Source organism: Chiloscyllium plagiosum, unplaced genomic scaffold, assembly GCF_037043375.1.
Source record: "Chiloscyllium plagiosum isolate Xiang-an unplaced genomic scaffold, Cpla_swu_hap1 HiC_scaffold_23, whole genome shotgun sequence".
NCBI classification, from domain to species: Eukaryota; Metazoa; Chordata; class Chondrichthyes; order Orectolobiformes; family Hemiscylliidae; genus Chiloscyllium; species Chiloscyllium plagiosum.
Window position 1 is genome coordinate 32,192,942 of NW_028270161.1, and position 13,367 is coordinate 32,206,308.

Sequence of the window (13,367 nt, forward strand, 5' to 3'; positions counted from 1 at the left end):
TGGCCTTGTCCATACTCACTAACTCTAATGGTTGATGTGTGATATATGTGATGCCCAGTAGACACTGCAAGGATTGGAATACTTTGTGGAAACTATAAAGAATATAACTTGGCTTGCTAAGTTTCCCTTCATTGTATTCAAATTATTTAAAGGAACAAATAAAAAAGGCTAAAGTTGTGATCCATATTGAAGAGCGGTAACTAAAGTTACGGAGATGGAATCATTATGGATTTCCAGAATTCATCTGATGACGTTCCTTGGAAGAGACAGTTCATGAAAAGCTGAAGCCTATGAGATTGAAGGCTAATTAGTGATCTGCTTGGAAAATTGGCTGATCAGCATGAAACAGAAAGAGTGATAGCAAGGAGGAAATCCGAACAATTGGATATGAAGACTGATGTACCATGTATCTGTAGTGGGTCCTCTTCTGTTCAGCATATTTATTTCAGACATGAGAAGTGGACTCGAAAGTCACACAACTACATTCATTGATGGCACAAAAACATGCAACATCATAAGCAGTATAAAATCCATCAGTATCTCCTTGTAAATTTGCATGAATGGGCAAAACACTGGCCAATGGATTTCAATCGAGAGAAATGAGAGGTCATTCAATTTGGACTTGTTAGAACAGGAGACTTTATAAATTTGGCAAGGCTAGAAGCAGTGGAGGTACACAAGAACATGAAGGTTCAGTTACATACATCTACTAAAATGCTTTGAATGGAGACAACAAGTAATTAAAAACAGGCTAAAGGAATGTTGGCCCTTAAATCTGGATGATTAGAAGTCACCCTTCAGCTCTACAAAGTCTTGCTTACAGGAAAATAAAACAGTAAAACTTGGAAGCTACAGCACAGGACCATGCTAGAGTCCCACATTGAAGAATCAAGACAAGTTCAGACCAGTTTCGTCATTTCCAAGTTTCACTGCTTTTTTTCCTTTTGTCTGACCATCAAAGTAGAGGACTTTAAATTACCATCCTAACAAGGGTAGCATGGACTAACCAGAATAACAGATATACTCCAAGGGTTAAATTACAGAGAGATTATACAAACTAGGGCTGTATTCCCTGGAATTTAGAAGATTAAGAACTGATATGATCAAATTTTTCAAGATATTAGAGGAATATATAGACTAGATACATGGGAGGTATCCTGCTGGTTGAGAAATCTTGGGTTAGGGAGGAGTCTAAAAACTAGAGACAGACCTTTAAGATTGATATTAGCAAACATTTCTACACAGAAAGGGTTAAAGAACTTTGGAACTCTTTCTAACTAGCAACCTCTACACTAATGATAAATTTAAAAATCATGGATAAGATAGAAGAGCAACAGTAGCATAATGGAGTTACGTCACAGATAAGTGAACATCTCATCATCTGGCAGAACAGCTCAAACGCGCTAAACGGCCTCTTTCTGTCTCTGGAATTGTAATGCTCTGAACAAACATATTTACTTACCAAGAATTTGTTAAATATAAAACACTATATTTTAGCACAAGTCAGCAGGTTCAGAGGGAGAGTAGGTGAGAAATTTGTAAAGGCAAGCACAGTAACCATGAGATAATTCACATTTATATAGAATCCCCAGTGTAAAAGGAGTCGATTTGGCCCATGGATCCCACACAGATATCACCTTTCCCCCCCCCCCCCCCCCCTACCAAAAGCATCCCTACCAGACCCACCCACATACTCTGTATATAGGCAGAAGTGGGCACTGCAGATTCTGGAGATTAGAGTCAGGATGAGAGTGATGCTGGAAAAGCACAGCAGGTCAGGCAGCATCCGAAGAGCAGGAAAAATTGATGTTTCAGACAAAAGCATCGATTTTGTCCAAAACATCGATTTTCCTGTTCCTCAGAAGTTGCCTAACCTGCTATGCTTTTCCAGCACCACTCTCATCTTGACCCTTACCCTGTATATCTCATGGCTAATCGACCTAGCCTGCATATCCCTGGACACTGTGGGCAACTTAGAGTTGCCAATCCAGCTAACCTGCACATCTCTGGACTGAGGGATGAAACCCTTGCAGATAAGAGGAGAATGTGTGCGCAGTTTGCACATAGTCGCCCGAGGCTAGAATCAAACCCCGGTCCCTCAGTGAGGCAGCAGTGCTAACCACTGAGCCATGGTGTTGCCCCTAACATTTAATTAAGAGATGCCCCCTTTAAGCCAGAGAAGCTTATTTCCTGACCCCAAGTGGACATCATTGGAAACATCCTATCAAAATTAATAAGAACACAGCAAGAACACAAGGACAGATGTAGTGAATTCACACACACTCAGTTAGCCCATTGCCGATCCCTGTTAGAACTCCATTTCTCTGAACTTAGTGTGAATAGAAAATGTAATATCAACTGGGACAAAATGTTTAAGAGATCCAGCCATTAGTGCAAGGGTGAACATTGAGAGGTAACAACTGATTTTTCTTCTAAATTAACACAAATATTTGAATATTAGGCGGCACAGTGGCTCAGTGGTTAACCCTGCTGCCTCACAATGCCAGGGACCTGGGTTCAATTCCAGTCTCGGGTGACTGGCTGTGTGGAGTTTGCACATTCTCCCAGTGTCTGTGTGGGTTTCCTCCAGGTGCTCTGGTTTCTTCCCACAGTCCAAAGATGTGCAGGTCAGGTGAACTGGCCATGCTAAATTACCCATAGTGTTCACAGATGTATAGGTTAGGTGCATTAGTCAGGGGAAATGTAGAGTAATAGAATAGGGCAAAGGGTCTGGCTGGGATACTCTATGGAGGGTCGGTGTGGACTTGTTAGGCCAAATAGCCTGTTTTCACACTGTATGATTTCTATGATTCTACGATATTGATGCAATAAAATCCTTTTAAAATTTCCATAATGCCATAATTTCCGTCATGTAGTTGTAGCTGAGAATTTTGTTTTAAATGCATTGTACGCAGTTGGGTAAGAAAGTGGAATGTTTAAATACTAAACTGAATTAGGATCTGCACATTTCCTAGAATATTGTTAGCCCAGAGTCAGGTGAAGCCTACTTACCTCCAGTACAAAGCCAGAATATCGTACTTCAGATTCTGTATAACATGAATTCTTTAATATGATTCGGTCACCTAATGGCAAAGAAAATAAATTTCAAAAAATTTTTAAAAAGTTAATAAATATTAAGGCATTTGTCCAAATAACAGCGTTTCAAAAATCCACTTTCCATTCACCAATAATTTGATGTACCCTTCATGTCAATAACTGGAGAAAGAATCAGTCAAGTTTCTTTCTCATCCCCAAACGATTTGCCTCAAGGATATAACCTTGAACATAAAACACAACCTGAATGAGAGTTCAGTTGAAAATTACAGGTTATGCTGTTTCAAGCTATTTAAATTTTTGACACTACATTTCTGTTTTGCTGTGTTATTTATATTGTTTATTTCAAAGTATTGGTGAATTCAACATTTTCACTGTAATAACACACAAATTGTGTTATCTGTATATTTTCATGTTATCAGCAATGGAATACAGTATTGCTTTCAAACGGTAATTGTGGGGCATTTCCTTTTGCTCAGCAGATAATTGCACGAGCTATACTGGAGCCACACTTCAACTTTAATCTCCTTTCTATATCAATAAGAGGCCTTACCACTAATTGCAAATAACAAGACACGTTATTTCCCCCAGAGTCACTAACAGCATAACTTTCTAAACTAGTTTGACAAGGAACTGCTTTATTGATGAAGAAGTCATTGTTCAAATGATTAGGTGAACAAAAAAAAAATCCAAATGATACAAAAATCACTGAGTTCTCCCAGTGTGTTGGCGCTTTGAGAACTTGCTCTGTGCAAGTTAGCTGCCATTTCTTACATTACCACAATGACCATATTTCGAAAGTACTTCACGGCCAGGATGCATTTTGGGACATGGTGTAAGGCATTATATAAATACCAAAGCTCTTGTTTCTCCCTCTCTCATGGGTCCCCTCAATGATACTGAATGTCTGATAAACCCATACAAATCTTTCTCAGCACTTTGGGACAAACACTACATAAACCCGGATAGCTACTAGCTTTAAATATTTCCACCAGCTTGTCTCAGACTGTGATTCCAAATAACAAAGTTTGAATTTTACTTAGGATATTTTTGGTGATGTACTATGTGAATACCTTTTTTTCTAGAAGGTCGTAAGAATGCTGATTAACAGAAAACGGTATGTGGCTTTTTCATTTGTACACAATAACATTCCAAATATGACTAAAACCATACTTCTCCCATCCTGATCAGCCTTGCTTGCTATCTCTGGTTTTCCTTTTAAATATTACTTCTCATTGGTACTCCTTCCCAATTCCAGTTTCCTTTGAGTACTCTTCTGCTTTTGTAGGTAGATTTAATAGCCATTCTCCACCTTTTGTTTACTCCTTACCCCCTCCCTCCACCCTATCTTCTGCATTCAAACCGATATTTGCCTAGCTACCAGTAGTTAGAGGGTCACCAAACCTGAACCAGACTCTGATTTCTCTTCACAGATGCTGCCAGACCTGCTGAGCTTTTCCAGCAACTTCTGTTTCTGATGCATAGCATCTGCAGTTCTTTCAGTTCTTACTTGCATCAATTCATTTTTAGGTTTAAAATGCTGGATTTGTACTTGTCTTTCTTCAGCAGAATATCTGCATCCTGTTCCTGACACTTTAGTCAGTAGCTCTCTTTTAACTTGCTATTGTGCTTTTTGTTTAAAACCAACAACTGTGCTTCAAACTTCATAATGGCAGTTTTATGGAACTGAATCAATACAGCTATATTTAACATACCTCACAGGATGCTGCAAAATTAGTTTTGTGGCCACACCATTTGGCATCATATTCATGAATGAATTATTGAGCTAGAAACTTAAATTGACCCTGATATCTAATAGAAATAGAGTTTCAAAAGCTGAGATTGAGGTAACTGTGGTGAATACGCAAAATGTCCTTTCAAACACAGGGCAACTGTTCAAATCTTAGCCCGCAGAGAGTCTGTAAATGAATTTTACGTCCAACTAACCAACAGATACCGACGGCCGGCCTTCAACCAACCCTGGCACCTCCAGAATAAGGAAGTCCCCTTTCTTTCTCAAGGTCACGTTGGGAATATTAAATTCTCTCATCTCCATCTTGGCTTTGATCTCTTCCAGCCACAGAAGTGTTGAAAAATGATCTTTATATTTTGACATGCTCAGAGTCTTTAAAAAAAAACAAAACAAACATTCACTTTAAGCAGAGATTAAAAAAAAAGAACTGGATACAAATAAATTACTAACCTCTGAAAGATTTGGCTGAATGGTCAGGATATCTGCATCCCTTTCAATGCACTCTTTTAATCTCTCAGGCACAGCATACTGTGGAAGAAAGCTAGGTATGCGCCGTCTGGCCAGTCTAGACAGAATATTAACAAAGTTAGACGTGCTGTTGCTCAAAACCTCTAAGTACTTTGCATTGACTATACAATCTGAACTGAAGGCAAATCAAGCAGACATTTAACCTTTTCATTAAATTCACCAAGTGGCGAATCTGGCTGTTTTTTACTTGAAAGTAGATTTTAATCCTACTTGTAACTAATCTATAAAATGGTAAGTGCTTAAAAAGGGCCAGGAGAATAAATGTTAAAGAGTATTATTAAACTTATCAGAAGAGTAGGTATTGCACAGGGGCAGTTTGGAAAAGCTGCTGAATGGGATCTTTTGAAGTGTACAGCTACAGATGTGACTTTGTGCCTTTAACACCAGGTAATAGGATGAGAATTGCTATAGAGATAGGGATGAGAAGGAGCACACAAAAAGTTTTTACAAAGTACTCAGCCCCTTACTGCACTCCTTAGAGATTCATGACTATGTTGGTAAATTCAGTTCTAACTCTATTTAGAAATTTGCTGATGACACCACTGTAGTGAATTGAATCTCAAACAATGACGCGACAGAGTACAAGAAAGAGATACAGCGCTTAGTGGCATGGTGTTAGGACAACAATATCTTCCTGAATGTCAGCAAATTCAAGGAGCTGGTCATTGACTTCAGGAAGCAGAGTGGAGGACATGGCTCTGTTTGTGTCAATGGTGCTGAGGTGGACGTGGTTGAACGCTTCAAGCTCCTCGGAACAAATATCACCAACAATCTACACTGGTCCACCCATATCAACGTTCAGTCAACAAAGCACAACAACACCTCTACTTCCTCAGAAGGCTAAGGAAATTCGGCATGTCCACAAATGACTCTTACCAATTTTTACTGATGCGCCATAGAAAGCATCCCATCCAGATGCTTCGCAGCTTATATGCAACTGCTCTGCCCAAGACTGCAAGAAATTTAGAAGGTTGCAAATGCAGCCCAGTCCATCATGAAAACCACTCCCCTTCCACTGACTCCATCTACATTACCCGCTCCAGAAAGCAGGTCTCAAAGACCCCTCTCACCCTAGTTATACTCTCTTCCACCCTCTTCTGTTGTGGAGAAGTTACAAAAGTTTGAAAATACATTTCAATAGATTCAAGAACATTTTCTTCCTTGCTGTTATCAGACTTATAAACAGACCGTTCATATATCAGAGTTGATCTTTCACCACACCTTCTCTGTAGCTGTAACAGTATATTCTGCATTCTGTTATATTATCTTGGTGTACCTGTATAAGGTATTGTTTGGTTGGCATGCAAAACAATACTTTTCACTATATCTTGATACATGTGACAGTAACAAATTAAATCAAATCAACATTGCTCACTATATTGTCTGATGTTACAGGTATATAGTCAGACCTGTAGCTGCACACTTCCACCACTGGATGGAGCTCTAAAGGATCACATTCAGCAGCTTTTCTAGACTACCTCTGCATCTGCCGTTCAGTTTAATAATGCCCTATGACAGTTTGAGTCCTGGCCCTTTTTAAGCACTTACCATCTTACAGACTGGTTGACGTAACTGTAACATTTACATTTAAAAACTCTTTGCTCTATTATCCCTAGTTTTAACTTTGTTCCAATTTGGGATTAATTTTGATTAATTCATCCTTCCACATCAGTTAAAAAGCCTTGCTTCTGGTTACTTTTCTCACCCTGGTTTAGGATTCTCATCAGGAACTTCTACAGTCCATCATTCCACTGATGATATTTAATATATGACATGCTCAAACTTTCAAGTTCATTAACAAACATCGTTCCAGAAAGCTATAATTTCAACCACATTTCTTTGCAAGGAAAGAAGATTGGAACAGAATTCTGTTTAGCGCATCTGGGAGACGAGACACACCCAACTGCTTTTATGGAATGTGTAATTTGACCTTGTCAGCTCGAGAGTAATTCTATGTTCTTCACAACGTCCAGCCATTGTTACACAGGCAAACAGACTTCAAAGCTAATAATGTTGCTGTAACTGTATTGTATAACAAAGGAAAATGATGCAGTAGCATGTACGAAATATAGTTATATTTCCCATTTCATCTGTTCTTCTCAAATACAAATAAATTATCACAGTAGGATTGATATATTAATGCAGCACCTCAAAAGGTGTGAAAGCAGATTCATTATATTTACTGATGAATCAAACCCTGGCCATTAGAAAATAAACACAGAATCCCTACAATGTGGAAACAGGCCATTTTACCCATCGGGTCCACACCAACCCTCCAAAAGAACAATAACATATTTAATTCAGACTTCAATTAGTCAGTTACTGGGTAGACTCAATTCCGCACCCGATTTCTAAGCAATGAGCTCATGATTTAGTTTTTAAAAAAATGCAAATCCACACAACCACATCCCGTAGGAGGCACAGTTACTCTGATTTCATAATTTTCTCATCACATGTTGCTCATCATTTTCTTGTTACTAAAAATACTGAATCTTCTGATTAAGACAATACCACATCTGCTGGCATAACATATCAAAAATGTATGATACCTTGAAGGATTTCTCACACTCACAACTGTGAAGTTCGTTTCTTTTTGATCTGATTGAAAGGATTTGGATTGTATGGGGTGATAGCTGGATCTTGGTACCAGTAGATATTCCTCATCACTTGTTACATCCACCTCCACATAACATCCCATCATAAAATTATTAAAATAAAGCAAGAGAAAATCTTTATTACGACCAGGATTTCTGCAAAACAAAAATACAATAATGTAAAAAAAGTATAATTATTGCAATTTGTTTAAAACAATACATATTTCAAATAAAATAAATGCTATTTTAAAAATCCATCCTGGCATATGTCAACTCTTTCTCCAATGACAATTTATGCACATCACAGTGAAGTCTATAATATAGAAATCCATTACATTTCAGATTTGAATAAAAATACTAGTTTTTTTTGCCACTCTAAATGCAGAAGTTATTGGAAATTGAATTATACACTGCATGACAAAGGGAAACTTAAGACTGTGACAATTTGCATCTATCTGAATCAACTTTTCCTTTTAAAGAAGTTAGTACACTAAAATATCATCCACACTGCAAACTGTGGGGAAGCAGGTACATGAGTCTTGTTATATTGCACTGTTTTCCATCAGGATTTTGAAACATGGTCACCATATTTGCCACACAACATAACATACACAACATTGATAAAACAAACATGCAATCTTTTGGAAAGATATTTGATCAAGATCAGTAAGCTCACTGCCAGAACATGGAGAACATCTTTAAAGGGTTTTGCAATCCAAGTATTCCACCAATTTTACATTGCTATATACACACCTAAAAGATGATGACAATCAAGTATTGGAAATATTCTATTTATGACAGCATGTTCCAATTTATTTTTAAAAAATTCTTTAATAAATTGTATCTGAAGAATCGACAAAAAAAATCCACATACTGACATCAATGCTTGGATGTTTATCTTGCTTGTGCTTAACTAACTGCCATCCCAAATATTTACATATTTTAAGCAAAAATAAATACTATTCAAACAAAATTCACAGTGTCACTTAAACTAACTTTTGGCTCATGGTCTAACCTCTCCCTTTGTGCCAGCCTCCTGTTCCTTTCAGTTACTTGTTGCAACAGGTCTATGAAGATGAAAGCTGGAATGTTACTGTAGCTTGTTGTTGCTGAATGTCCCAGCTTGCTAAAATTGCACATTCCAACCTGCATCCACAACTCACATACTTCAATTACTTTGCGAAAAGTGCTATCAATAGTATAACAAAATAGTTCAAAACCATCCCATGTCATTAGTTTCCCCAAGAGAATCTGAGGTGAAATGGACACACAAGCAACTGGATCTAGCAACTGTGGGTGGCACGGTGGCACAGTGGTTAGCACTGCTGCCTCACAGTGCCTGAGACCCGGGTTCAATTCCGGCCTCAGGCGACTGACTGTGTGGAGTTTGCACGTTCTCCCCGTGTCTGCGTGGGTTTCCTCCGGGTGCTCCGGTTTCCTCCCGCGGCCCAAAGATGTGCAGGTCAGGTGAATTGGCCATGCTAAATTGCCTGTAGTTTAGGTAGGGGTATGGGTGGATGGCGCTTCGGCAGGGTCGGTGTGGACTTGTTGGGCCGAAGGGCCTGTTTCCACACTGTAATGTAATGTAATGTAATGTAATCTAATCTAATCTAGCAACTCAGACTGGACAACAGTAGGTGCTGTGGGCCATCAACAGCAACAGAATTGAACTCCAGCACCATGTGCAACCTCATGGCCCAGCATATTCCCCCAAACAACCACTATCATTGAGGCAGGGTTTCAACCTTGCTTCACAGTGGAGAGTGCAGCAGAAGCAAAACATGAAAGTAAGCAGGTGAAACTACCAAACAGAACTATTTGCATGCCAAACATCATAAGCAGCAAGTCATAGAGGAACTAAGTGATCCCACAAACAATGGAGCAAATCTAAGCACTGCCGTCCTGCCACATCCAGTTATGAATGGTGGTGGACAATTAAACAACTCATAGGAGGAGGCGGCTCCACAAATATCCCTAATGATGTAAGAGACTAACACATCAGTTGAAAAGGTAAAGCTGAAGCATTTGCATCAATCTTCAGCCACAAGTGCTAAGTAGATTATCTGACTCCGCCTCCTCCAGTGGTCCCCAGCATTGCAGATACCACTCTTTAGCCAATTTGATTCATGTCATGTGATATCACGACACAGTTGGGGATACAGCAAAGCCCATGGGCCCTGACAACATTCCGACAATAGTACTGAAAACTTGTGTCATTTCCTAGCCAAGCTGTTCCAGTAGAGTTACAACATTGGCATCTACCTGACAATATGAAAAATTGCCCAGGTATGTACTGTACATAAAAAGCAGGACAAATCCAACCTGGCCAATTACTACCCCATCAGTCTTCTCTCAATCATTAGTAAAGTGATGGACGGTGTCATCCACAGTGTTATCAAGCAGCAGCTGCTCAGCAGCAACATGTAACTGATGTCCCAGTTTGTGTTCCACCAATGCGGGAAAAAGACTGGTCAACTATTACCAAACTAGAAAGTAGGAATTTCCTGATCTACTTTGGGGCGATTTATACATTTAAAATCAGAAAGAAAAATAGGAATTTTTCACATTCACCCTAAATTAGCCGAGACTTTCAATTTCTATGCCATCATTTTTTGGGGATCATAAATATATTGAAATTCAAGCATTAATGAAGAATTAAAGTTTGATCTAGCTATTTTTAAACAATAGATAGTTTTGTGCATCAATATTCTCGTTGACAATTAATTTTCAATAGTAAAACTCTTACTTTGCTTCACACATGAGTTTTATGTAGGCTTTTCCACCAGGTAATATTTGCAGCAGACTTTCACCAATTTCTTCATTTGGGCTGAGGTCGTGCGTCACCTTTTCACATTTTACATGAGCATCATCAAGAGTTTGCAGACAACTGAGCTGAGTTATGCAATTTGCAGAGGCTGATGATAGATTATTCAGGAATTTATCGTCTCGAGTGCTTTGTGAATTGAGTGAACCACCTTGCATGGATGATGTTCTTTCCGGAGGTGAAGATACAATTTTCTGATCAAAGGTCACACTGGGAAGCTTAGAATCTTGCTGATCTGATTCTCTGGGCAGAAAAGAGCCAAGGGCCATACATGACGACTGGGATTGAGTCATTCTACAGTTGGATGCAAATTTAGTGTGGGTCTGTTGTTTGGATCCATTTTCAAAGGCAGTGAGTAATTGGGGGGATGTCATAAAGAACTGATTGTCTCTCTCCCATCCCGCCAGCTTATACTTTAAAAGGCTTTGTGCCTCCTTTCCTTTGTTCCTGAAATCAGAAAATGACAGAAATAAAATAAATAAAAAGGGTCATCGATTATACAAATACAACTTACATCACTCCCTCCATTACTTTGAGAGTTAGAAAACCACACACATTTAATAAGGTGCCCAGAAGTTTTCAGACTCAAGTGACAGCACTTCTCAAATCTGACTCAATATCATTCAATTCAGTTTGGTCAAATACTTCCTGCATGATTTTGTACCCTCAATGCTATTGTTAAAATACAACTGTTTATTCGATAGTACACTGCAAGAACATAGGAACAGGCCATTTAGACTGTTGTGCCTGTTCTGCCATTCAATAAAATTATGTTTGATAAGCAAAGTTATTTCACAGTCTCCTTTGCAGATATCCCTCAATGCCTTCGATTAACAAAAATCACTCTACCTCAGATTTAAAATTAATAACTGATCTGGCACCAAAAGAAATGGCACATATACTCTTAAAAAGCACCTAACACTGTGATTGGCGGTTGTATTTCAGCTGTTAAATTCAATTGATTAAATGTTGCACATGCAGTCGAGATTAGTGAAGTATCTAGCTGCCCTAGACAAGGATGGTGGAGAGCGTGAACCCCTTGGGGTGGAGCTTCACCAACTGTGCTATTAACCAAGGGCTTCCAATCCACTTTTCCCTCTAAAGGCTTCAAAGTTAACAAGATAACATTGAAACTTATAAACATTCTTGAGAGAGGAAAATAATTTTAGGTAAAACAAAAACAGCCAATGTATGGAAACTGTATGCTGACTAAATGAAAGCATATTCAACAATGTATATACAAGCTGTAATATTGAGGTTTATTTGTGGTTTTCCTGAAGATACTCAACATTCTATTTCACATTAACTTACTCAATCCACACCATCAAGTCTTTTTTCTCTCCTTGTCTGATGGTACCAAAGTCAATCTTCCTTGTAATTTCCAATCCTTCTTTGTGAAAGAACTCCAAGTCAATAGGGTCAAGATCTTTGCTTGTTATTGCAGGAACTGATGAACTGAAAAACAGCCAGATGTGAAAGTGCTACATTACTGGAAATTGCAATGTTCTCCCCAGACTGGCTTTTGCATCAGTACCTTCTGTTGCGTTGTGTTATGTATATTTGAAATACAGCTTTATTTAAACTGGAGAAATTCTTAGCAATTGGGCATTACGAATATACCAACTTATGTAACTACTCCAAATGTAATTCACACAATTTCAATTACTAATAAAATGTAGCTTTAATACTTGAAAATATATTGTGTTAATCTTAAAGGCTATATACATGTCCCTCCAGGGAGCAGCTGTCTTTTTTTATAGACAGAATGGGACACCTCAAGGAACAAGTTGCTAATTTTATGGAGGAACAGGCCAGAGGTGAGATATGGAGAGAGACGATGGAGAAAGGTAGAGCGAGAAACGTCAGATGTGGAAATACTCAACTTGTGTGATAACAATATCAGAAAAACACAAACATAACACAACAATCTCTTTGACTGATCTTAAGTTTAGATCTGTTCTCGCAGACGCTCAAGCGATATTTCATGGAGCATTATGAAGCTGTGAAAATGTTGCTTATGGAAGCACATTCAGTTCCACAAGCTTTTGTAAATGAAGATTATAGGATAGGAGTACATTCAGAGTCTAAGATGGGTATAAATTATCCTTTATGTTGAGGTTATACAGGACACGGGTGAGGTCTCTTCTGGAATATTGTGTTCAGTTCTAGTCGCCCAGTTATAGGAAGGATATTATCAAGCTGGAGAGGGTTCAGAGGAGATTTACCAGGATGTTGGCAGATATGGGAGGTTTGGAGTTATAAAGAAAGGTTGGATAGGCTTGGACGTTTTTCACTGGAGCGCAAGAATTGAGGGGTGACCTGACAGACGCTTATAAAATAATGAGGTATAGATAGAGTTAATGGTAGTTGTCACTTCCCTAGGATGGGGGATTTCAAGATCAAGGGAACACATTTGTAAGGTGAGAGGAGAGAGATTTAAAAAAGATGTGGGGCAATGTTTTGTTTTTACAGAGAGTGGTTCTTCTGTGGAATTAACCTCCTGAGAAAGTGCTGGATATGGGTACAATTACAATGTTTAAAAGACATTTGGATAGATCCATGAATAGGAAAGATTTGGAGGGATATGGGCCAGGAGCAGGCCGGTGGGACTAAT

At 38.7% G+C, this 13,367-nt stretch overlaps 1 protein-coding gene across 1 annotated transcript in view; it reads right to left on the reverse strand.

Moving 5' to 3' along the window:
* mov10l1 (Mov10 like RNA helicase 1) overlaps window positions 1-13,367 on the reverse strand; it is a 70,823-nt gene that overhangs the window by 29,686 nt on the left and 27,770 nt on the right. Inside the window, exons 6-11 of the mRNA XM_087999296.1 lie at window positions 12,065-12,208; window positions 10,676-11,200; window positions 7,885-8,085; window positions 5,258-5,372; window positions 5,002-5,179; window positions 3,013-3,083 (exon numbers count right to left, since the gene is read on the reverse strand). Coding sequence (XP_087855422.1) covers window positions 3,013-3,083; window positions 5,002-5,179; window positions 5,258-5,372; window positions 7,885-8,085; window positions 10,676-11,200; window positions 12,065-12,208 — 1,234 coding nt within the window. The remainder of the gene's footprint in view (window positions 1-3,012; window positions 3,084-5,001; window positions 5,180-5,257; window positions 5,373-7,884; window positions 8,086-10,675; window positions 11,201-12,064; window positions 12,209-13,367) is intronic.